Source organism: Camelus bactrianus, chromosome 13 (genome assembly GCF_048773025.1).
Source record: "Camelus bactrianus isolate YW-2024 breed Bactrian camel chromosome 13, ASM4877302v1, whole genome shotgun sequence".
NCBI lineage: Eukaryota > Metazoa > Chordata > Mammalia > Artiodactyla > Camelidae > Camelus > Camelus bactrianus.
In genome coordinates this window covers 20819942-20845005 of record NC_133551.1, presented here as the reverse complement: position 1 = coordinate 20845005, position 25064 = coordinate 20819942, and the positions used below count along the sequence as shown (strand labels likewise).

The following is a 25064-nucleotide window of genomic DNA, read 5'->3' as shown; positions in this document are numbered from 1 at the left end:
ATGGCATGTGAAGGTGAAGGCAGAGATTGGTGTGATGCATCTATAAGCCAAGGAACAATAAAGACTGCCAGAAGCAAGGACAGGGACGTGGAACAGTCTCCCTCAGAGCCCTCGGAAGGAACTAACCCTGCCAAAACCTTGATTTCAGACTTCTAACGTCCAGACTGTAAAACAATACATTTCTGCTGTTTAAGCCACCCAGTTTGTGATACTTTGTCACAGCAGCCCTAGGAAATTAATGCAGTCCTTACATTAGGTGGTAGGTGCATGGGTGTTCATTTTATATTGTGATTCACAACTTACAAATGCCTTACACGTTACTTTTTGTGTTTCAAACAGTTACATAATGAAAATAAAAAGGCAAAAGAAGTTGTTATTATTTTCATTACTACCAAACTGAGGCATATTTCCTAGCATTAATGTTGATGGTAAATATCAGAAAAGCTTCCCAAGACAGTTTTATTAAAACTATAAAAATCAACTTCCAACACACTCTTTGATTTTTATGGCATTTTTATTTCAGCCTCAGTGTCACTGAGTCCCGGTTTCTCTGACTTTAATTATAGCCTGTACACTCTTCTGAGCAAAGTGTTCTCCATCTAATGAGTGAAGGTGGTTGCCAGGCACACACCTGTCATGGTATATTAGCTCCTTGTACACAGGCTGACATCAGCTTTATCTCCATTAACCCAAATGGAATGCACACAATCACGTCCAGGTTCTGGGCGCACACTCCACAAAAATAAGTGTCCTCCTCCAGTCCAGAAGCCAGACAGAGCAGGGGCTTGTATGCTTTGTTCACACAGCTGTAACTCTGCCTCCTAGAAACAGTGCCTGACACAAAGTAGGTTCTCAAGAAATTTGCTGAAGGAATGTATAAAATAAGAGTTTTAAGCACACCCACTTCTCAGCAGTAATAATACCAACTACCACTTTTCAGAAGAGTTTATCAGCCACCTCTCACCCCCTGCTAATTTTTGATCTGTTTGTTTCCCTCATCTGCGGATTCACCAGCTCTTCCTCCTTATATATGCAGTCAGAGGCTGCCATCGGGAACTTTGAATAGGGGATCGGACTTGGGTCTTACAATCCAGACACATACATTTTTTTTTTTTTATGAGTAGTTAGGTGTTTAATCTTCCATGTAAATTGGCTGTTTGCTCTACTAATACTAATATATACTTTCTATGTTGAGAAGTAATGTAAGTGCTTTAGAATCTTTTATTGATACTCAGGTGAAATGTGTCTTGATTAAGAAATGGATTCTAAAAAAGGAACTCCAAGAGTACATGCAAAGAAGATATCTTTTCAAAAATTAGGATTTATCTAGTATTTTTGAAAAATAAATTAATATTGTTTTGAACAGATCACATAATAAATGTTACGATTTGAAATGGCATGAATGAGATTTTTCCTCTTTTACCCTGTAGACAGCAGTTGATGTTAGTAAGATGCACCAATGAGAGATGAGACTTTTTAAGATCTTGAGATATAATACAGGAAATGCTGACTGTAACACTGACGAATTCAAACAGCATTTGCTAAGTGGTCAGGATAGTCCTGGGTGAGGATGGAGAGATGACTAAGACCTCTGTAGGCATTTAGTTCAGTGGGAGAGACATAAATAAATGGATAATTGCATATAATGTGATTAAGTGCTATTAATCATTAAAGGAAAGACCAGTGCTCTGTGTCACTCACGTTTTCAGTGTGGTTTATTACATAGTTGTTTTTATGGATACTGATCATCCAGATATAACATTTCTCTGCTAACCAGAATATTTGATCAACCAAAATTTTCAATTCTCCCCATACCTCAGTAACAGTTTATTTTATAAGTTATGATCATATCATTAAAAACATCTCAGTATCTGCCACAGGGGAAAACTCTGCAACCATTCTTTTCTATAGTTAATGACTAATTTATTTTCTCTCCCTCTAGTATTTTATGATCCTTTTCAATTGCCAGGAATTTAGAGGCCCTTTCTGATTTTAGAATGGAGAAAAGACGGGTTGTTTTCTTGTGACATTGGTTTTTCACATATGTGGTGGCAACATTTTACTAATAAAGAGCAAAGGTCAGTAGCAGATTCCCATAAGTGTTTAGCTATAAAAATGAGATACAGTTAAGAGGTATGGATCAAAACAATGCTGGCAAAAAGCAGTTACAGGATTAAAATGGCTCAATTTTAACCTGGTGAAGTAGTGGATATTTTAAAACTTAATCATGAAATGATCTCCACAAAATTTGTTAGATTCATATCTCTTTGGGTAAACATACCACTAGAAATTCTCTCACCATTGGGCTTTTTAAATCATTAAAATGTTACTAATGTCTTATCTGCAGGTGTTTGAGAATACTTTTCGCCTAAACCTAACCCTAACCCTTCTCTCATTCTTTAGAAAGCAACAAACAGTCCAGTCTTCTAAGCCACAATGAATCCTAAGGCAGTGACTTTCCATTGACAACACTTGGGCTGAATACCCGTTTTTAACTTCCTAAGGATATCGGCCACTAATCCTTCCCCAAATACATCGTCTCTTTCTTTCTACCTGGATGAACTGTCTGCAAACTACAATCTGACAGTTCAACACGCTGTCACGACAGCGGTCCGAAGACTTTCCTCAGCTCCCCAAATTCCTATTTTTCAGCCTTAGAGATGGCGACTTTAGCTGGAAAATGAGTTAAAAACAAAACTTTCCCCTAAGCGGTAGGGCTGTTGAGAGGGCAGCTCCGATGCTGATGCGGGGGCCGGAGCATCCCAGCGCGGTGCTCAACTCTCTCCTGGCCCCGCTCTGGGCTAAAGGCAAAAGGGGCGGAGAGGAGAGAAGGGAGGAAGGGGCGGAGGTCACCCACGCCCTCCACCCCGCCCAGGAGGCGAGCGCCTCTAGGTGCTAGGAGATCGGAGAAGCCGAGCGCGCCGGGCAGGTTCCGTGCGGGCAGAGCGCGCGGGGGGAAGCGCCGCTAGGCTGAACTCCATCCAGCCGGAGCCGGAGCCGGAGCCGGAGCCGGAGCCGGAGCAAGAGCGCGGCGCTGCGCCGGCGGGACCTGCGGCGGCGGAGGAGCGAAGCTGGGGCGGGATGGCCCACGGCCCGGCGCGCTCTTCTGCTCCGCCGAGAGCCCTGCCCGCGGCCCGGGATCACAAGGTAACCAATCACCCCTCTAGTGGCTGGATTCCCACGAGCTGGCCTTCGGATGCTCAAACCCCACTGAGGTCTAGCCACCTCACCCCCGGGCGCTCGGCGGCTGCAGCCGGCAGCGCTAGAGCGCACCTTTGCCTGCGCTTGGCAACAAGTTTGGACCAGATGCCCAAGCTGGGGAGGCCCGCGGAGAACAGGGTATCCTTGCTCACCCATCCGGATTCTGAGCTGCGCTCATGGGGACCGGGTAGAAAGGGTCTCGGAGAAGGAAATGCGTAAATGCTCCCTTGGTTCCCTGCCCGCCCCACTCCGGCACCGAGGCCGGCCCAGGCCTTTGGCGCACCCCCGGGTGGGAGGGAAGCCGGCCCTCTGGCGTTTGAGCAATCGCTGAAAGTTTCAGCAAGTTAAGAGGTTTGGGAAGGATGTTGCAAGCAGAGGCCTGGGGGCGGCGGGGTAGTTGTGGGTGAAAGCTGAGTAAGACCCGAAGGAGGCGGCGGCCCTCCAGGCAACCGGGGCGGCCCCGCTTGGGCCGGTCCCAGGAAAGGCTGGCTCCGGAATTCCTAGCCTCCCGGAAAGCTGCTCGGGAAACGCCAGGCGAATTAGCTCGGGGCGGGGTGGCAGTGGTGGTGGGTATAGAGGGTCTGTGACTCAGTTCTCGACTCACGAGGGAAAGAGCGACAAATAAATAATTCACATTGCATGCTGCTACCCCGAAATTAGCTTAATCAGCAGCACAGGCAGATGTGCTCACAGTGAGCGCAGCCAACCCTTCCCGTCAGGACCCGGGATTTCTGCACAGGTGGTAGCTGGACCAGAAAGCCCCCCTAGAGACTCAACACCGACCCGTCTCCTGGGCCACTGATGCGTGTAGTTTGTTGCTATTTGATCGAGATCAAATAGTTTTAGAATTTATTCAGAGAAACCCCATTCAGCGTCAGTGAATTCTGCTCCCTCCCAAAGTTTGGAGAGTATTTTGTCTGCCTGACAAGCAGACACAGTTCCTAAAGAAATAATCTGCACTTTGGGGACAAAACCCATCAGAGAAAAAAGCAGAAACTTTAGAAGGTCATCCGGTTATTAAAATAGGCTATTATGCTTTTAAAAACTCGATTGGGTTTAAATCTAATCTTGTTAGTGACTTTGTAAACCTTCAGGGTTTTAAGGTGTCAGTGACGTGTCGGGAGGAGATGTAGGAGGTGCCCATTTGCAGAGTTAGCCACAGAGGTTAACCAAGGGGGCGGGGGTCTCAATTCTGGTAGCTTCTTTACCTTGAAAATGAAATGTGGAACCGCAGGCAGATGTGTGCTGTTTTCTGGATGATGTAATCTTGCTCGTGATAGGCCAGATAAATCTGATTCCTACCGCAGGGTGCTGGGGTGCTTTGACCTTAAATGTCAGACGAACAGCAGTCCAGTGCTCATAATTTCTCTGTCTTCATACTACAGATCTCTGGACTGCAAGCCTGCACTGTCTTGAGAGGGAGATGACTTGAGTGGACGGCTTTTATCTCCACAACAATGTCCATGAACAATTCCAAACAGCCAGTGTCTCCTGCAGCTGGGCTCCTGTCAAATACGACTTGCCAGACAGAAAAAGGGACTTCAATATCTTTTTCAATAATCTTCATGACAGTGGGAATATTATCAAACAGCCTTGCCATCGCGATTCTCATGAAGGCATACCAGAGATTTAGACAGAAATACAAGGCATCGTTTTTGCTTTTGGCTAGTGCTCTGGTAATCACAGATTTTTTTGGCCACCTCATCAATGGAGCTATAGCAGTCTTTGTATATGCTTCTGATAAAGACTGGATCCACTTTGACCAATCAAACGTCCTTTGCAGTATTTTTGGTATCTGCCTGGTATTTTCTGGTCTGTGCCCACTTTTTCTAGGCAGTGTGATGGCCATTGAGCGATGTATTGGTGTCACCAAACCAATATTTCACTCTACGAAACTTACATCCAAACATGTTAAAATGATGTTGAGTGGCGTGTGCTTTTTTGCCGTTTTCATCGCTTTGCTACCCATCCTTGGGCATCGTGACTATAAAATTCAGGCGTCAAGGACATGGTGTTTCTACAAAACAGAGCACATCAAAGACTGGGAAGATAGGTTTTATCTTCTACTCTTTTCTTTTCTGGGGCTCCTAGCCCTTGGTATTTCACTCTTGTGCAATGCCATCACAGGCATTTCACTTTTAAGAGTTACATTTAAAAGTCAGCAGCACAGACAAGGCAAGTCTCATCACTTTGAAATGGTCATCCAGCTCCTCGCTATCATGTGTGTCTCCTGTGTTTGCTGGAGTCCGTTTCTGGTAAGGACCTATGGTTTTGACAATTTCTGCTTTCTTCAGTTAATCTACATTCAGTGTAGTCTTTGCTGAGTTTTTCAAAGTTGTTAGCCTTGATGGGCAGTGCTGTTTCATCTTTTAAATGCTGGAATTTACCCCTACTCAGAACTTATTTTAGCACTCTAAATAGCTTTAGATTTAAGCTATTTATGACACAGATGGTTATTTCCCTGTAAGCCCTGAATTAAAAGATATATCTTGCTAAACAGTTCTAACTGTAGTGTGACCTGCTTGCAGGGTGGAATCAAGTAACTTTAGTAAAAGTGACATAGTTTACATACACTGAATACGATTAGTTTCTAAAATGTGAAAGAAAACAACCAACTATGAAACAATATTGGAATGGACTCCAGTAAGTCTTGGTAGCAATTCTCATAGACATTTAACTTATAGACTGGGTTCTTCTCAACACACAAGGACCGAATCTCAGCCTGCAAAGGGAGGTGCTGAGTTGAGATAGTTGGATGGTTCAGGTGAGCTCAGTGGGTAGATCAGGTAAAGAAGTCACTAATTCACTAACCCAGGCTGCCAGGAAGGCAGGGAGAGGTATGATTGGCAGGAGAGCCTGGGATTCTCTTCATTTCAATCCTTTCTCTTTTTTAATTTAGCCAGCAGCTATATTTAACATCTTGTTATTTCTATTTGGAAGTGAAGGCAGAAAGCTAAAGTTAAAGAATTAGCCACAAACATAAATCATTTATATGACTTTCTAGGTGGAAGACGAAAAATACTTATGATTGATACGTATGACCATAACTCCAGCAGTTTATGATGGAAAAAGTGACAACATATGAAAGAGGAAACATCCTTGTGTAGGTAGCTACTCAGGGCAGCAAAGATTATTTTCATTCCCTTTTCTGTACCAGTGGGGAAACAGGCCGGTATCCAAAGATAGTAATACAGGTGATACGCAGGTAGAAGTAAGGTAAAAATACACAGGTGAGATGCTGGCAGATATGACACCGAGGTCGTGGTCATACATTGCGTAGTAGTATGAAGGGGCTTGTTAGTTACTAGTGCAGTTTTTCTAGGTCCCCACAGGTCCATTGTCCAAAAATTGTTGCCAGTGAAGTTTTCATAGACAATCTTGATGGTCCTGGTGAACAGAAAAGTCTTTGAGAGCTGCTTTTTGGGTTTTTGTGGATAGATCCTATGGTAGTCAATTTGATTCTGCAAAATGATTTCTACTTTTTAAATGTTTCCTGATTTCTTTTCCAATTTATTTTCTCACAATTGGAATTTAGCTCCTTGAATTATATCATTTAAATATTCTTTTCTCCTATGATGTCCTGGAATTGGTCCTCGGTGCCCAACCTAGGAGAGGCTGGGCTCCATCTGTCAATGGGAAGTCAACCTTCTGAGGCCTGCTTATTGTCAGTTTAGGAGGCCTTAGGTGAACCCATGTAGGGGTCTGATCTGAGCTCATGGTTTGGTTGTTTGAATCTAAATAGCAGAGACCAGTTCTATCAATACTTGGAATCATTTCAGTGTTCATCCTTGGAGAGTTTAATTTATACTGCTTGACAAAGGGAATTCCCTTAGACAATGCTCCTTTTTTTCCCTTCAACTTTGGGATAGAGTAGCTTTTCGAAATAAAAAAGTGAGTCTGAGAAAAAAAAATGAGATGAATTTGAGGGCTGGAAAGGGAATACTGAGAAGGGGAGAAAAGAGGTAGCTGAAAATATTTAATGAAAAATTTAAAATGAAGATCAGAGCTCTGGAGAAAACCCAGAAACCGTGAAATAGTGAACTCAGTGAGAGACAGATAATCTGAACAACTGGAGTAATCACTGGTGTTTCAGTTTTTAGTTTGTTCTGGGTCATCTTTAAAAGTCTGCTCAGTTCTGCCTTTTGACTGTGAGAAATAGGAGTTATAGGTCAAATACAGTAAGATGATGGACGGTAGCGAAATTTTATTCTCGCCGTGGCTATTTTGAATTTATGCTTTTCTCTAGTTTCTTTTTCTGAATTTTTGGCTTTCTTTACTGTTAAAATAGATGTTACAATTTAATCCATATTCTAAACATATTTCCTAGTGGAAACATAATTTTATATTTTTGTGGAACATTTTCTGAGGTCTGCGTTCTCTTTAAGAATTATTGCTACATCTGTGACGCCAATATGTCAATGCTTCTAAAACGCTTTTTAGGGTAAACATTATTTCTGTGTTGGTTGCGTAGTAGGTCTCCCACAGATACTTCTTGGGGGTTGATGTTTTGAGTTGTTCCTGGCATTCTTTCTCTTGTGGAGACTTGGGTCTTTATGGCAAGTTCTGGCTAAGGGATTTATAACTTGTGGTCTGGACACAAGTGCCTGGCATGTTAGGTTGAGGTCATCAGACAGCTCTAAAGGGAACCAGAGTGTAAAAGTCAGGCTTGGGAATGCCACAATAACAGCCAGTACTCACTCCTCAGTTGAAACATTTCTTCTGTTTCCCCTAAATGCCCAGGAGGGACTGCATGGGTGTAAAAGACTGAGCCATCGTTCTCCACCCTGTTTTATTTTTTAAATTTTTTATTTCTTTTGTGGGGGAGATAAATTAGGTTTATTTATTTACATTTAGTTACTTATTTTTAATGGAAGTACTGGAGATTGAACCCAGGACCTCGTGCATGCTAAGCATGCGCTCCACCACTGAGCTACACCCTCCCCATTTACCAGTCCACCCTACTTTAAAAACTTCTTGATTTTTAACGTATCTCTGAAACCAAGCTTATGAGTGCCTACAGATGCACTGTAATTGTGACAGCTCCCAGGTCAATGCCCTCCTTTATACCACGTGCCTTCTCTCTGTGGTTGATACGTATGAAATGTTGAATTTGTAATTGGAATGAACATGTGTACACACTCTTTGACTCCTGTGTTCACTGTCACTTTCAAGTGTCAAACTGGAAGAAGGGTCCAGGAGCGTACACTAAAGGGAGGCAGTGGGTCGTGCCGACGATGGTGCCTGGGCTTGGCAGGGTTTATGGCATCAAAACTTATCAATAGTGGCATCATTTCTAAAACTATTTCAACTCGTAGCTGATGAAAAAGGGGATACTTTATTCATTTTGACGATTCGTTTTAACTAATACAAAGGTAAACTGATCATGAAATCTCCCTCTCTCGCTTTTGATAGACTTTATTTTTCTTGGGTAGTTTCAGGTTTACAGAAAAATGAGTGGAAAGCAGAGTCCACATATACCTTCTTGTGTCTCCACCCCTCCTGCCCCAGACTTCCTTATTTTTAACATCTGGGACATTTGCTACAGTTGATGAGCCAATATGAATACGTTATTACTGACTAAAGTTTACAGTTTACATTAGGGTTCTTTCTTTGTGTTGTACAGTGTGTGGGGTTTGACAGATGTGTCCACCATTACTGTATCGTATGGAATACTTCCACTACCCTGTAAATCCCCTGTGGTGATTTTTTTTTAATTTAATTTTTTTTTTATTTTCACAAAGTAGGAAGTGTATGTGTGCTTTCAGGAACTGAGATTTAGAAATATAGAAAATCATAATATTAGTTGAAAATATAACTTGTTAAGGACCTTTAAAACTTTACAATATCTGAATTTTATAGTTTTAAACACGGTTAACTCATATAAATTCATTTCATTACAATCCTAACTGAAAAATACAGGGAAAATACAATAGGCACTTAGCTTACAGTTCCATTTAGGAACAAGTTAATACAGATATCCTTGATGGCCAAATGGCAATTATAACGTTGTCTTTTGGGCATCCTAAGTGAATCACTTCTTAATAAATCAATCTTGAAGATATTCTTTTGATGTTTCTAGAGTGAGGGTGAAAAGAAGACATTTGCCCGCACTTTCAGATAACATTTTAAAAAATATTGTTTGTTTCTGTCTTTCTGTGGGTAATGGTTCTTTTTAATGTTCCATTTCTAGAATATGTAATCCTAAAAGGAATTTAGTATTACTGTTGTGCTTGTCTCACTAGTTCGGCAGAGCAGTAAATACTTGCTGACTGGGTGACTGTAACTTAAGTAGTATGAATGTCAAGAGATTGGAAATGATTGACCAGAATGTGGATTCTGAGTTTTGTACATGAGAGTTACTTGAGCAGATGTTGAAACCAAATGGTCGTTTTTAATCTGTTCCCTAAGTCAGCAGTTGTCACTCTATACTACAATTAAACCTCAGTGATCTGTTCCTGGAAGGCCATTCAGGTGTTTTTCTTCTCTTCAAGAGTAGAGGATCATTTTGAATTGGGAAAAGAAGTATAAAATATCTGAAGAGAAAAATGGTATCTTACATAGGTGAGTTTACCCAGGAAATGTGTTTTCTTGCATGAGCAGAGTTTGAATTTGAGTTTCCTGAGGTTGTTAATCTTATGCTAGTATTTCTAGTCAACAGAGTCAAACATTTGGTCACGAAGATATTTGTCAGATATAAATCAAAGAACTGAATGGTTAATTGAATTTTACTGAATTGCTAAAGGCATTGGCATCATAATGACCAGGTCTCACAGAGCGAGTGGCAAATGACAGAACAACACAGCAAAAGAGGACATTTCAGCTATTAGTGAGGATTGCATTCTTTGAAAGGTTGGCTCTCAGGATCGTAATTAAGAACTGGGTGATGGAACTCCGTGTATGTGTCTGTGCACCTGTCTCTACACCAAAAGGATGGTGGACAGAGGTACATTTATATGCTTCAAGTGAAAAGAAAATGTGAACAATGTATAAACATTCTTAAATAACTCAAAATTTATATCCAGAAGAAAAGGTATGCTTTAGAGATATATTAATGTATTTTTACATGATAAGAATTCAGGCTGCTCTCATGTTTGGGTGGGCACGGAGTACATGGTGTGAGGTCAGCGACAGGACCTTCAAAGAGATTTGGGAACACATCCCTGTCCCTGAAGCCTCGGTGTCCTCTTGCCTGGAGTGCTTTCCTCCTGACATCCACATGGCTCTCCCCTAACTCCTCTCTTTAATGTCATGCTGTCTAGCTGGGCTGTTTTCAAAAGTACCCTTTCTCTCTCTCTTCCATTCCTTGGCTTTATTTCTCCCATAGCACTTAGCAGGATCTGACAACATGGGGTACATTTAACTGTGTTTGTTTCGTGGTTGTTTGGCTTCTGCCTCTGGCATGTAAGCTCCTTGAAGAAAGGGACCAACGTCTGGCACAGAATTGGGCTTAATTCCTTTGCTAAATGAATCTCATGTGAAGGAGGGCTCAGTGGGTCACGGTCCTCATTTCCACTTTGAAACTATGCTGATGAGGTCAGGACTCAATTGGTTGACCTCATTGCCTCATGTCGGACACTTCTGAAGGGTCATCCGTGCTTCAGAGCTTGTAATTGCATTCCAGACCTGCTTCTCCCTCTGTGAAATCCTGCTTTCCTCATCGCCTCACACTCTCCAGAAAAATTCCTGCATGTAAGATCTCTGTCTCTAAGTCTGTTTCCTGCAGAATCCAGCCAGCTTGGGGCGATCTTCTGTTCACACAGTATCTCAATGTACAGCATATTACACATAGGTTTACAGTGTGATCTGGTATATATTGAGCTATGTATAGGCCTTTGGAATTGAACTCCTTTGAGTATTTTGTCTCCCTTCATGGAACTGTATGGGGTAAAACTGGACCAGCAAAAGTCAATCAATTAAAAAAAAAAAAAGACACTGCTAGGTTGAGACTTTACACAAAAGTCTGTTGCTTTAGATGTGCATGGTGGTCTGGAATATTTTGGTATTTTAAGTTTATTTACTCTTGGCAAAATATGACTTCCTGTTTTTAAGGAGAAAGACATAAAAATGGCCAAAGATATCATAGACGTTTGAGACGGCACTTACAAAACATTGCTTGAATGATTCAAGTGTAAATGAATCAGAAACATGTGGATTAAATTTATACCCTCATGGATCTAAAACTCTTCTGGCTTAATGTGTTTTGGGGTTTTTATTAAACTCCCAAACATTTGAAGAACAATTCAAGATGTCGATGTGTCCAGAATCTCTCTGGGTTGCCCACTGTAACTTCATTTGCTTAGTCTTACCCTTACAGGAGGTACATAAAATGCATTCCACTTACACCTGCTTTGGAAGGTGCTTACAGCCACACCAGATATGTTTTACCTGGTATAGCAATGCTGCTGCTCTGTATCTACAGAGGATTTCACTCAATAGGAGAAATTTGTCTCTGGATATTTGCACATACTACGTTTCAAAGCTTGTGTAAATTTATCATTCTGCCCATCCTCCATGCTGGGTGTCAGGATGGCAATGCCCCCGAGGTGTGGGTGCAGTTGTGGCTTTATACAGAAAAGGAGGTGGTTTCACTCACTCCTCCTGAGCTATTGAATCCCCAAATTAAATTCAGATTGTGAAATGCTAAAATGGAGTGTGGCTGCGGTGTGATGGCAAAGGAGACGGAGACAATTGGATTTCGTAGGATTCTCTTTAGTTATTTTAGTGTACCCAAATCAAGCCTCTCTTTTAGAATACTGTAATTATTCAAGCTCAGGCAGGGGGCAGGGTCCCAACCCCACCTGGAGTGACCTGGAGTTACTCTCAGCCAATTTTGTACATCTGTGAACTGATTATAGTAACAGTACTCACTTAAAAGCACTTAAAAGGGGCAGAAAATATAATCTGCCCTCGCAATTTTTCTCGAGACACAGGGATTGGCACAGAGTAAATGCTCAACACAATCTCCAAATCCTCAAAAAGCCATTGCAGGCATTGCCACCCAGCATCTCAATTAGAAACAATCATCTGTTCAGATGTTTTCCATTTCAATCCTCTATTGAGAAGGTTTGGTTGCACTGGAAAGGGACGGGGGAGCTCATAGCTCCAGAAAACGTTCTTGGGCATTTTCCACTTGAAGGTTCAGATTATTGCTCCTTATTTCACTGCCTCACGAGAAGTAAAGATGTTTTGTGCTGATCTTTCGCATCTTATTGGAGTTCGAATATTCTAATAACTTATCATTATAATAACTTATGAGGTATTAATCATTTTTGAATCAAGTTAACATCAGCAAAAAATATTGAGAATGTTATGCGTAAGGCATTACTCTTGGGGCTGTGACTGTTTCCAGGGAGTAAAAGATAAAGCTCTTTCCTCAAAGAGCTGATAACTTAGTTGGAGTAAAAGATATAGAGTAAGAGGTAATATGCTCTTGAAGAGGCAATAGAAGAGTCTGGGCTCAAGTCCTGTTTCTTCCACTTTCTAGGTGTCCCTAACCACTTTTTGCCTCAGTTTCCTCATGTGTAGACTTGGTAGGGTCATAGTACTTGTTTCATTGGGTTGCTGTGAGAACTAAATAAATTAACGTACGTAAGTTAAAATAGTGCGTGACACAGTACCATATGCTTCGGTCATTATACTGTTATCATTATTGTCTGTTACTATTAAATATTAATGCTTCCAATCCATAAAAGCCAACGAGAGATCATCTGTCAACACAATGATCAAAGGCACTTTTAAATTAGTTATTAAATGAATGATGGCACTGGAGTAGGAAGCTATTACTTCTGATTTGGTGGTCTGCAAGTAATTACTGGTTTATTTAATTGACAGATTTATTGAGCACCTACCAACTGCTGGGCGGTGTTCTAGATACAGATTAACAGTCTCTTTGATTTAATTGGTCACAATATCTATGGCCTTAATCAACAGGACTTATAGAAAAGGAGAAGAGAGGACATGTATAGAAAATGGAAATATGATGATATTCGATTATACTTTATAATAGAATAGCCGGTATTCTGTCATGAATGGAATGGATGAGATTATTTTTGATAACATATAAATATCTGTAGTATATGATTTGGAGGGAAAAATTACTGGAAATAAATGTGATCCAAAGTCAAGTAATGCAAATTGTAATGTAAAACCAAGGAGAAAAGAGATAATAATGTATATAATTTCTAGAGAGATAAAAAGCTGCAGATAAGAAACTAGTGTTGTGGACAGGTCCGAGCAAGGTTAGAACAAGATCAGAATATAGCAGGTTGGAAGAAGTTAATATTAAAAGCTAGAAGGTTTTTCAAGCAATGAAACATGAGTAGAAGAAAAATTAAGTCAGATAACATAAATTTAAAAATTCAGATTAATGGTTTATACTATCTTTTGACAAGGAAAGTGATTCAGGACATAAAAGAGAAATAAATGTTGGTAAAATGAAGGTTACAAAAACCACTAACTCTTTCCAAGAATTTAGGCTAAGAAAGTGTTAGAAAGGACTGAAAATAAAGAAAAGCAAGGCTGGGAACATTAATAATGTAAATGAAGACAATTAAAAATCACTTATGCTTTAATCTGCTTGTTAATCTATTCACTCATCGGTTTATTCTCTCGGCAGGCTTTTGCTGAACAAAGAGGCTGGGTGTCTCTCTCCAGGCGGAGAGAAAAGCAGACACAGAACATGACCAGGGGAGGTACTCCCGACCCAGATTCTAGAAACCGTCCTTTCTAGCTCCTTTAATTTATCCACGATCTTTGCACTCGCTCCTCCAATCTGTTACGCGCATCGTCCTTTTCCTTCTCTTTCCTCTTTTAACAAGACATAAATATAACCATTTATATTTTTCTTGCCTTGCCTGGGAGCAGGGCAGAAGGTTAACTGCTTCAGTAATAGGGGAGAACTCTGGGCCCAGCGGGGCATTAGTTAAGTATTAAATAATAACGCTGTAGCTAGAGCAGCAACAGTAATTGTTATTGTTCTTACCATGATTCCATCTTCCTTTATTTGGCTTCTTGCATTTATGGTCAGGGCAGAGGACCAGAAGACAAAGAAAATAAAAGCCACGTGAATGACAGAGAGAGAGAATGTAGGAGCCGGGACAAGGCAGCAGAGGCCCCGGGAAGCTGGCGTGTGTAGGTGTGAGGGTGGAGAGGGCGCTCTCGTGTTTTAGGAACTCCGTTGGAAAGATCTCCCTTTATTTCCACGGACATTTTCTCCTTATTGTGGAACGTATTAAATTTCATGTATTATGTTCCCTCAAGCTGCTTTGAAAAATGAAATGTTTTCTTTAACTATAAAATTTTATTGTAAGAAAATATAGTAAACTGCAAATTAAAATTAAAAACAATCATCCAAATCTCACTACCCAGAGATAAACACTCAGCATTCTGGGTGCATCCTTTTACCCAGCTGAGACAGAATGAATATTAGTTTAATTTCTTTGGTTCACAAAGTAGTTAAACTTTTTTGTCGTATATTATTGAGCATTATCTCCTTTTCTGGTGAATGTGTGGGTATTTTCAAGGACTCTGTGAATAACAAAGAACAGATAATGCTAATAAATAAAAGTAATTATGCAATCAATGGTTATAAAAGTAGTTGTTTTGCCAGGTTCATTGTTAGCCTTTTAATTTAGCATCTTAATTATACAAGTGGCGAATGAATCAATAATTTCTTTTGTAGTTACTGCTTTCTGTTTCATGTTAAGAAGTACTTTCTCAGGCTAAGATGATACTGGTGTTCATTTCTTTTTTCTTCTAGAACTTTTGCTTTTCCTTTTTTGTATCTGTGTTTTAAAAACATATGTAATTTATGTTGGTTTGGTTAGTTTGCAGGTTAATAACATGAATTTTCTTTTGACTGGTTAGCTAGTTATCCCCAAATCATTTATTAAATGATCTTTTTGCAACTGTTTTAAATTCCTACCTTTATTATATGTAAACTTCTTAAATGTGTCTGGATCTTTCTATACCCTTTATTTTGATCTAACTTTAGGTTTGCTTATAGTTAACATTTTCTTCAGGTTTTATTTAGACTTGTATTCATTTTGTCAGTTACAATATAGAGTGTTCTCTTTCACGATCAGAATCATGTTTTGAATATTAATTTCATAGTTTCTTCATAACAGTGCTTCACATCATTTTTATTCTAAGATTTTAAAACATTTTTTTCTATTGTCAATCAAATTTTATTATTTTCTCTTATTTTTCATGCATGTGTATAAGAAAGCACTGATCTTGATACTTTTTTTTTATTTTTAGTGTGACAAAATTCACATAACATAAAATTAACTATTTAAATAATTTTAAAGGGTACAATTGAGTGACATTTAGTACATTCACAGTGCTGTGTAACCATCACCCCTGTCTTTTCCGGAACATTTTCACCCCCCACAAAGGGAAATCCCATGCCCATTAGCAGTCCATCCTCATTCCCTGCTCTCTGTGGTTCCTTGCAATCACTGCTCTGTCCTCTGGCCTTACAGATTTGCCTATTCTAGATATTTCATATAAATGGAATCTTACAGTATGTGGCCTTTTGTGTCTGGCTTCTTTCATTTAACATGAGATTTTCAAGGTTCTTCCATGTAATGGCAATGGATGAGGGTTCCAATGCCTCCATATTTTCACCCAAACTTCGTTTCTTTAACAATTTTTTATTATGGCTTTTCTAGTTGATGTCCAGTGGTAACTCATTCTGCTTTTGAGTTGCATTTCCTTGGTGACTAATGATGTTGAACATCTTTTCATGTGGATGTTGGGCACTTGTATACATTTTTGGAGAAACTTTCATGCATATTTTTGTTTTTAAAAAAGTTCTCTAATTTTCTTTTCTTTTATTCTTCTGCTTTTAATACTAGAATTATACTAGTTTTAAAAGACAGTAGGGAAATTTTTTTCTATGTACTGAAATAATTGAAGTAATTTAGATGTCAGCTTTTTGTGATGGTCTGACACCATTTCAATATTTTTTTAAATAGAACTTTAGTTTTTTTTTCTGGCTGTTGGTTTCAGTTTTCCACTTTTTCTTAATCCCACATTGGTACATTTTAGTAGAATTTAATCAGTTTTTAAGAGTATAAATTTAGTAGCAAACTTTTGTACTGAGAATTTGCTTATAAAGATTCTTCTCTATTAATTTATATATTATACATATACAAATTATAAATGTATACATTAATATATGTTTATTTTACCAATGTTTTGTGAATCATTTGTATTTTTTCTTTTAAAATTAGTCTTTCCAAAGGGTTGTTTAGCTTAATAGTTTTAAAATGTCTTATAGCAACTTATAAATCTTACTGTTTTCAAGTTAGTTAACTTTTTATTGTCAGATTTTGTTAATAGCCCATGGGAATTTGAAAAGAATCTACATTCTCTCTCTTTTTTTAAGTTACAAAGTTCAACATGTAACTGTTGAATCATAATTATTAGTTATAGAATCTTATTTTCTTATTTTTCTTATTGTTCTGTCAGACAGTGTGTGTATAAGAACTTAGAATTTTATTCTATTTGTGTTTTGTTAGCTTATATTTGTATTTCATTGGATTTTTATGATTTAGATTTCAGTGTCATGTCATCAGGGGCTAATTCATGTCTGTTATATCTTTGTTATAAATTGTTCCTTTTATAAATATAAACAAATCTTCCCTCTCTGATGTTTTAAAACATTTTTCCTTGGTATCTTCTTTATCTTATACTGATGCTTAGCATGATCATCGCGATAACAGCGGTAGACTTTTTCAGTATTTTGGATTTTATTTCTGCATTTGTTAATTATTGAGATAGTCTAAGACACTTCAGCTCCATTCTTATCAATGGAATGCAGCATCATCGTAGCATTCAAACAAAACTAGCAGAGCTTTTCTTTCCTTCTCAGCCATGCCCCTCGGTACCTCTTGGTTGGGCTCCAGAATTCTGAAATTGAAAAAAATACATCATGGGGAGGAACCTGTCCTCATATTCCATGGCCTGTATTCTGGGAGATGCTTTAGTTCTGCCAACTTAGGATGTATGAAGTTAAATCGGAAGAGGGTCAATGAAGGGAAGAGCATGGCTAATTTCTAGTTTAGAAAGCAGATCAGTTCTGCCTAGTCCCACGAATTTGCTACAGACCACGGTGGACCTCAGCACCTGTAACTGGCCTGTTCCTTGCTCAGTCCTGCTCCAGGATTTAGTGTGGAATTGCCCAAGACCTGTGCACTAGGAAGAAACTTCTGAGAATATTCCTCCAACCCAGCATATCCTATGGATCTGCTTCAATTAGAAATAAACTCTTTAGGGGAAAAGCCAGACTGGAATTGCACATAGAAAGAACGAACTGTGTGAATGCCTTCTTATTCCTCAGTTCCTCGTATGAAAGCTTGGTTCCAAACTGCAATGCCAAATGACAACAGATATCTATGTCATTATGCTTGTGTATAGTGTGGTGAACAGAGAATTAGTGTCTGATACAGCTTAATCTTTATATGCTTCTATAATGACATTTTTGAGACAATATTTCTTTCATATAGTATTTATGGATCCAAAAACTACCTGACGTACCAAAGAACTAAAAAAAAATCCACGGTCTTTATAAACTTTGATAGCATGACGTGTTTTTGAAGCTCTTACAGGATGTAGGGAGATCCTTTTCTCCACTTAAAATCCAAAGACAACTCAAGCAGACTGTTTCTTATTTCAAACAAACTGTTTTCAGTTAAGAAAGAAATACTAAGTAGTTCTAAATGCGTGGCATTTAGAGGAGATCTTTGCCCTTCTTTATTGAAGTTTAGTTGATTTACAATGTTGTGTTAGTTTCTAGTGTACAGCGTAGTGATCAGTTATATATGTATATATATATTTATTTTCATTATATGTCATTACAAGATATTGAACGTAGTTCCCTGTGCTATACATTAGGACCTGTTGGTTACCTATTTTATATATAGTAGTGTGTATGTGCTAATCCCAAACTCCTAATTTATCCCCCTCCCTTTCTCCTTTGGTAACTGTAAGTGTGTTTTCTATGTCTGTGAGTCTATTTCTGTTTTGTAAATAAGTTCATTTGTGTCATTTTTTAAGATTCCGTATATAAATGATATCCTATGACATTTCTCTTTCTCTGAATGACTTCACTTAGTATAATAATCTCTAGGTCCATCCACGTTGCTACAAATGGCATAATTTCATTCTTTTTTATGGCTGAGTAGTGTGTATATGTGTGTGTGTGTGTGTGTGTGTGTGTGTGTGTGTGTATGTGTGTATATATCACATCTTCTTTGTCGAGTCACCTGTCCATGAACATTTAGGTTGCTTCCAGGTCTTGGCTATTGTAAATAGTGCTGCTGTGAACATGGGGACACATGTATCTTTTAGAATTAGAATTTTCTCTGGATATATCCACAGGAGTGGGATTGCTGGAGATCTTTGTCTTTTTAGATCATCTGTCTAAGTTCATAGCAGGCTGATCTGTAGATACGGATATCAAAACCAGCTTGCTAAAAGCTTTCCTGGAAGGTGGAGAAGACAGCAGTTTGTCTGTCTAGGGACGATTTCCATTGTGTGTCATTGTGCCTCTCCTGATTGCCCACTTTGGGTTTGTCTGTCTAAGATAAGTGGTAATAATACAAAAGATAGTCTGCTTATTTAGATAGTTTTGGGTTGATGTGGATTTCATGGTCACCTTAGCAAGCCGCTTAATATTTGGCTGTTAAGATGAATGAATGACCTGCTTTACCTATATGAGTGCCCTTGTCTTGAATACCTCCTCTGAGTATTAATTGGCATACACTGTAACCACAGCATGGGTTTTGCCTTTCTCTTGGACTTCTTGGTTTGTTTTACATGGTTGCCAAAAACTCAAGTTCACATCAATTCAAGTCACCCAGAGATTATTTATCTGCTAAACACGATAATAACACAAGCAGACAGTCAATTAAAAATCATGCATCACGATGATTTCTGAAGGATGCTCTGCGTATTCAGATCCTAAGCAAAGTGATAGAACCCAGTGAGTCCTGAGAATTCTCTTACCCCTACCCCATGGCCAAACACTCAAAACTGTTTCTGCTTGAGGGAAGAAGTTCTGTATTTTGGAATTAACTTCATTTTCCCTGTCCACTGAAGACCACCGGGAGGCCCAGGAAGTTTGATCTTGGGCCTCCCCCATCAGTGACAGACCTATACCACCCAGCCTGAGGAGGGGAGGGAGAAGTTAACATGGCAGCATGACTTTAAGAACAGGTGAATACAGTTCATTAAGTATTGCTTTTATAATTAAAGTCAGAGCATTCATGTATGAATGTCAGTTAAGTAACTAAGTATTTTCCCCTCCAAAATTTCTGGAAGAAAGGCCAATGTCTCATAAATAGGATGTCAAAATTGCATGGTTTAGCATGAAGTACAGTCAAATATATATATAAGGCCAGTGGCTAAATATCAGCTCTCTAAAAAGATGTTACTATAGCACAGTACACTGATGAAAATTTGGTTTTCTTTTTACTAGAGGAATTATAATTCTGAAAGTCTTGATTTGTTTTTATTTACATTTGTAATAATTTTCTTCATGAAACCTGCTCTGATTATTCTAGCCCACATTTATGTCTCTTTTTATGGATAAAGCATAGCATTTAATTCTATATAATTATAAGTGAAATGAAATTAATGAATGAAACAACATTCTTATGATGATGGTTATTAAATGCATATGATGCCACACAAGGATTTTATTTTTAAATGTTATTTTTGAAAAAAAGGACTAAGTTTTTGATATATAACTAGAACCTGGAATTGGCTTTATCTTAAATGTCAAGTTTTTGCTTAGAAGCTTTGTTTTGTTGTATAAGAGCTAATTAATTAAAGCCCCTCGTCTGTAGCTCCTACCATATGCCTGGCCACGCTCTCAGCACTTTACAGTTTAACCCGCTGACTCCCTATTACCTCTTCAGTTGTATATTTCTTCAGACATGGAAAATATTTATGACTCCACATGTTCAGAAGGTTTACCCAAAGGATACAGTCACATAAGGCCGGACATCACTTGCATTTAGCATCATGAGGTTGAATCATCAGAATGACGTCCAGACTCATGGGGAGCAGCTCACATGTGAAGACAGCTCAAAGACATTGTGTTGGTTGTGATTTGTGGAGGAAGATGAACAGGATTAAAACGAGGATTATTTTTGTACTCTGCTGTTTACTGACGTAGGCTTGATCGGGAGTAAATCTTTGAACAAATTTACTAAAAAGTCTGCCTTCAATAAATTAGAAAAAGATTGCTTCTCTTCTCCCTTCTAGAAGGTGGATGATGCCCTTAGTCTCCTACCTTCCTCTGTCCCCAGTGTAAGTGGGTTCTAATTTACTTGGGTAAATTAAAAAAAAAAAAAAAGGCAGGTCTATTAGTTGGTATTGAATATTAAAGATAACCTAGATATTGTACAGAATGTTTTTACACTTTGAGAGTGTTTTTCTCTTCTCTTCTGTCATTGAAATTTAACACCTCATCCAGGGGAGAGAGTCCTTGCTGAATGTCTGGAAGGACCAGGGAGGCTTGATTGGAACCAGAGGATGCCATGAGGAGCCAGTTTCAGAATTCTGATTGCAACAAAACAAACTTTTATCTTGAGAATGCGTTCATCTCTCACTGAACAGCCTTGCCATCATACCAGGCATGTTTGCAGCTGGAGGAAGCCATAGTCCTGATTTTTAAAGAGACCCAAAGATATGGCTCCTCAGTGAGAATCCACTGTAAAAAAGTAACTAAAACACATCCAGAAATAGAATAGATTTCATTATTAGAAGACTGCTTATTAATTCAACAAGTATTTTTCTCAGTGCCTTCCATGTGTTGGACACTCCTGTCTTCCAGGACTATTGTGCTGGACAAGACAGGCCTCAGCCCCGCTTTCCTGGAGATTTCATTCTTCTGAGGGTGATGGTTGCCTGAGGTAGAGGCTGTTTGGAGAGAGAGAGAGAGAAAGAGAGAGAGAGAATAAGTAAACAAAGAAATTAACAGAATGATTTCAAAGGGCAGTAAATGCTATGACTGACGGTGGGACTTGGGGCTGTTTTAGGTTGGATGGTCAAGGATGGCCTGAGGATGAAGTTAGCCCCGGGTGACTAGAAGGAGTCAGCCATGGGAAGATATATGGACAGGGTGGTTGGATAGAGGGAACAGCCAGCACAAAAACCCTGTGGTGGGAAGAGGATGGGAAGGGTTAAATTGGGAGTTTGAGATATGCAGATACTAACTACTACGTATAAAATAGATAAACGACAAAGTCCTGCTGCACAGCACAGGGAACTATATTCAATATCTTGTAGTAACTTATAATGGAAAAGAATATGAAAATGAATATACAAATGTATATGTATGACTGAAACATTATGCTGTACACCAGAAACTGACACAATGTTGTAAACTGACTATAGTTCAGTAATAATAATGATAAAAAAAAAAACACCCCAGTGTTGGGGATGAGCTTCTTGTAATGAGAGACAAAACAAAGGCCATTAACTGGAGCAAGGGGAGCCCAGGTGAGGCTGGTAGGATTTGAGGATGAGAGGGAGGCAGTGACCTCGTGGGTCACTGTGAGTTTGGATTCAATTCAGTTGGAATGTCTTTTTAACAAGAGAAGGATATGATCTGATACATAGTTTTAAAAGATAATTTTGGCTGCTAGTGGATTACAACAGAACAGGAATATAGCAGAAAGTTGTTTGAAATTTCATTTGAAACATGAGTATTGAACACATCACTTTTTTAGAACTTATGTTGGGAAGTAAGGCAAATGATACATCACTATTAAATATGGATTCACTCGTGAGTATCAAAAGAAACACTTTCAAAATGATATTTTCTTAAGGCTTAAGATACAATTATATAGTGTGGCACAAATTTTAAAGGGAACATTTAGTTCTATCTTATCTATTCTACTTGGTTAATAACCTCAGTATATCTTCTCTGCTGACTTAGCAAAGGGCATTTTGATGAACACTCATTTGAGAATATGCAATTATCCATTTTATTTTCCTTTTTAAATTGAACTGTAGTTGGTTTACAATGTGTTAATTTCTGGTGTATAGCATAGTGACTCAGTTGTACATACATATATATATATATTCCTTCTCATTATAGGCTATTACGAGGTATTGGATATACTTCTCCGTGCTATACAGTAGGACCTTATTTTTTACCTATTTTATGTGTAGTAGTTAGCTTATTTTGCTTTTGAGATGAGGTTATTTGTCTCTCTTTTAATTCTCTTTATTGTTACGTATTATAATTTTTTTTGGTTTCAGTTTTGCATAGCTATGCACACACAGAGACACACAAATTAGATATTTCCATGTTTCAGTGACAAGTGGTTTTCTGTTTCTTGACTCTAGAGAATTCAGCTTTGATATTCCCTAATAATTATTTTGCTACAAAAGAGAAATGTCCGACCATGACTGTGTTTGTGATTACATGATGAAGGACACACACACATACCTACATTTCTAGGATGGTGTGTAATACTTTACAGATGGATCGTGGGTCAGGAGTTTACACATCCCTTGTCTGGAGTTTTTAGGCTTTGACTCTGGCATAAGAAACCTTTTTTTTTTTTTTTTTGCTATGATTTGAATATCATAGTTGACACCATTTAAACTGTGTACAACATCTTATCATTTTATTTCACAGAGCTTTTCTGCAGGGCCTTAAAATATTTAAGGGCAGAGAGAGAGCAGGCCCTACCATAACAAGCCTCAGCAAATTCTGACTGGAGAAGAGGCAGTGCGTTCTGAGTCAAGGTGCTTAAATATTCTCCAGTTTCCGTTGGTGGGAAGAAAGGATCGGCGTTCATCCCCAGCTGAACGCCAGCGTTAGGACCTCATAGGACTCCCTGACTGGGGAAGGTGGTTGAGTTTCCCCCTCCAGCTCTGCATTCACTTACCAAATGTTTAGCAGGCACCTTCTATAGGCAAAGACATCCTAATTTTTATGTTGTCTCCCACCACTAAGCATCTTTGTCAGCCCTGACTCCAAAACAGACGACTCAACTCAATCTCCTTAGGCTGTACTTGAATCTCTGCTTCTAACTAGGTGAGTCCTGTGGCCTCTCACAGTGCGCAGACGTTTCTCACTGCCCAAGTTTGCACGTACTCACCACGCCTCCTTTGTGGGCTTCAATTTTAAGTCCTGTAAAATATGGATAACTTCACTGACTGTATCACTCATTTAATCAAGTAACCTGTGAGTTGTCGTATGACAGCTGGTGAGCATCCAGTAAAAGGTGCTGTGTGATTCTTTTTGTTACTGTTATGCCCATGATTCCATATGATACTCTAGTAAAACTCAGTGGTAGTTTGAAAAGCGCTCCCTAGGTGCCTACCATGGGCATTTGCACATGTGCTACATGGCTATATAAGCATGAATAAAATGGGATCCTCACTTCAAAGGAACTTAGAGCTTATGTGGGGAGGCATGAGCAGAACTCGCTCTATTACAAAAACCCTGCGAGCAGGTGCCCATGACCTTCCAAGGAGGAGCTTTGCTGGAAACTTCCTCTCTGTTTACTCTACACCAAGCTATGGAGGGTAGCATGCTTGACCAAAGCACCCTTGAATTCAGGATTATGTTGTCTCTGGTGGTCACTGGATTTAGTGAAGTCAGCTCTTAAATACCAATCGTGAGACTGAGTTCTCTTCTAGAAATGCAATTCTTGGGTTTTTTTTTTTTTTGATTCAATCATTGATCTGTAAACTTTCCATTTTCCTTTCTTCTTTGGGTTAAATGATCTCATCTTTTCCTCACCCTGATTTCTTTTCCATAAACTTGCAGTAAAAGCCAATTTTAGGTTTGTACTGCCTCCTTTCTTTTCATGAGGTGCTTCTTAATATGAAAGTGTTTAATAAGGTCAATTCTGCTCGAAGATGCCAACCAGACACCATTTTACCTTTTTGGGATTTTGGACTTTTGCAATTTAGGGTTTTGGATCTTGTATCTTTCACTGGTTAACCCAACCAGGGAAATCTGAAGGCGAGTTCAGCCCTTTTTTATCAAATCACTTACCTGAATACAAAGACCAACTTCTTGTTGATCTCATATGTTCCTCTCCTCTTGTTTCTGGGAAAAGTCATGTTCTTTTAAGCGAGGCCATTTTTGTGGTGTTATTTGCAAAACCTCTTAGGAATACAATGTCTTCTATATACCCACAGAGGAAGGGCCTGGCTTTCTGGTATTGCAAATGATACCACAATACTTGGTAGCTTGATGGAAAAAATGACAGGAGTTTATATACTGGAAAGAAGGGAGTGGCATTGGAACCAGTTTTACAGCAGTGCAAGGGAGAAATTTCTGGAGCATTTGCTGACAATCTCCCAAGGGAAGAACAGTCTTGATGCTTTTGGCGGTCGTTTTCAGACCTACTGCACCTTTCTTAGTGATATGAATGAATCATCAGTGCAATTTGGCAACAAATTGCTTTCAGTTTGGGGTCAATCATGGTTTAATTGTATAGACGGTGCCTCTATTGCCTTCCTTGAATGTGTTTATACAGTGAAAACAATTTGACCTCTTAAGTTGCTTTTTATGTTAAATTTACTTACCGCTCTGGGGGATTTTGTAAAAGTGCTTATTTGGTATGTCCAAGTGCTTTAATGACTATCTTTTGCTTACTCCCAGGGTCTGAAAATCAAGCTCCAAGGATTTTTAACCTTGTCATTTCATAATTTGAAAGCAGGTCACCAGTGTTTGCATTCTCTGAACAGCTGAGTTCATGCAGGGAGTTGTAATCTGAGCCACATGTTTTCACTCTGCCCCCTCAGGCAGGATGGGATGGCCAGCCTGCTGGTCACCTGCCGGCCACATGCGCTGGTTTTGCTTTCTTACTTTGTCATTCTCT

The 25064-nt window shown here is 39.1% G+C and overlaps 1 protein-coding gene across 3 annotated transcripts in view; it reads left to right on the top strand.

Moving 5' to 3' along the window:
• Nucleotides 1-630: 630 nt before the first annotated feature.
• Nucleotides 631-25064, top strand: part of PTGFR (prostaglandin F receptor) — a 45880-nt gene continuing 21446 nt past the window's right edge. Inside the window, exons 1-3 of one of the 3 annotated variants that reach the window (XM_074376170.1) lie at nucleotides 631-3147; nucleotides 4587-5456; nucleotides 13817-13892. In XM_074376170.1, coding sequence (XP_074232271.1) covers nucleotides 4659-5456; nucleotides 13817-13892 — 874 coding nt within the window. In that variant the 5' untranslated portion in view covers nucleotides 631-3147; nucleotides 4587-4658. Of the gene's footprint in view, nucleotides 3148-3664; nucleotides 3768-4586; nucleotides 5457-13816; nucleotides 13893-25064 lie in introns of those variants that run through there. The other 2 variants (XM_074376168.1, XM_074376169.1) reach the window with 2 other exon arrangements.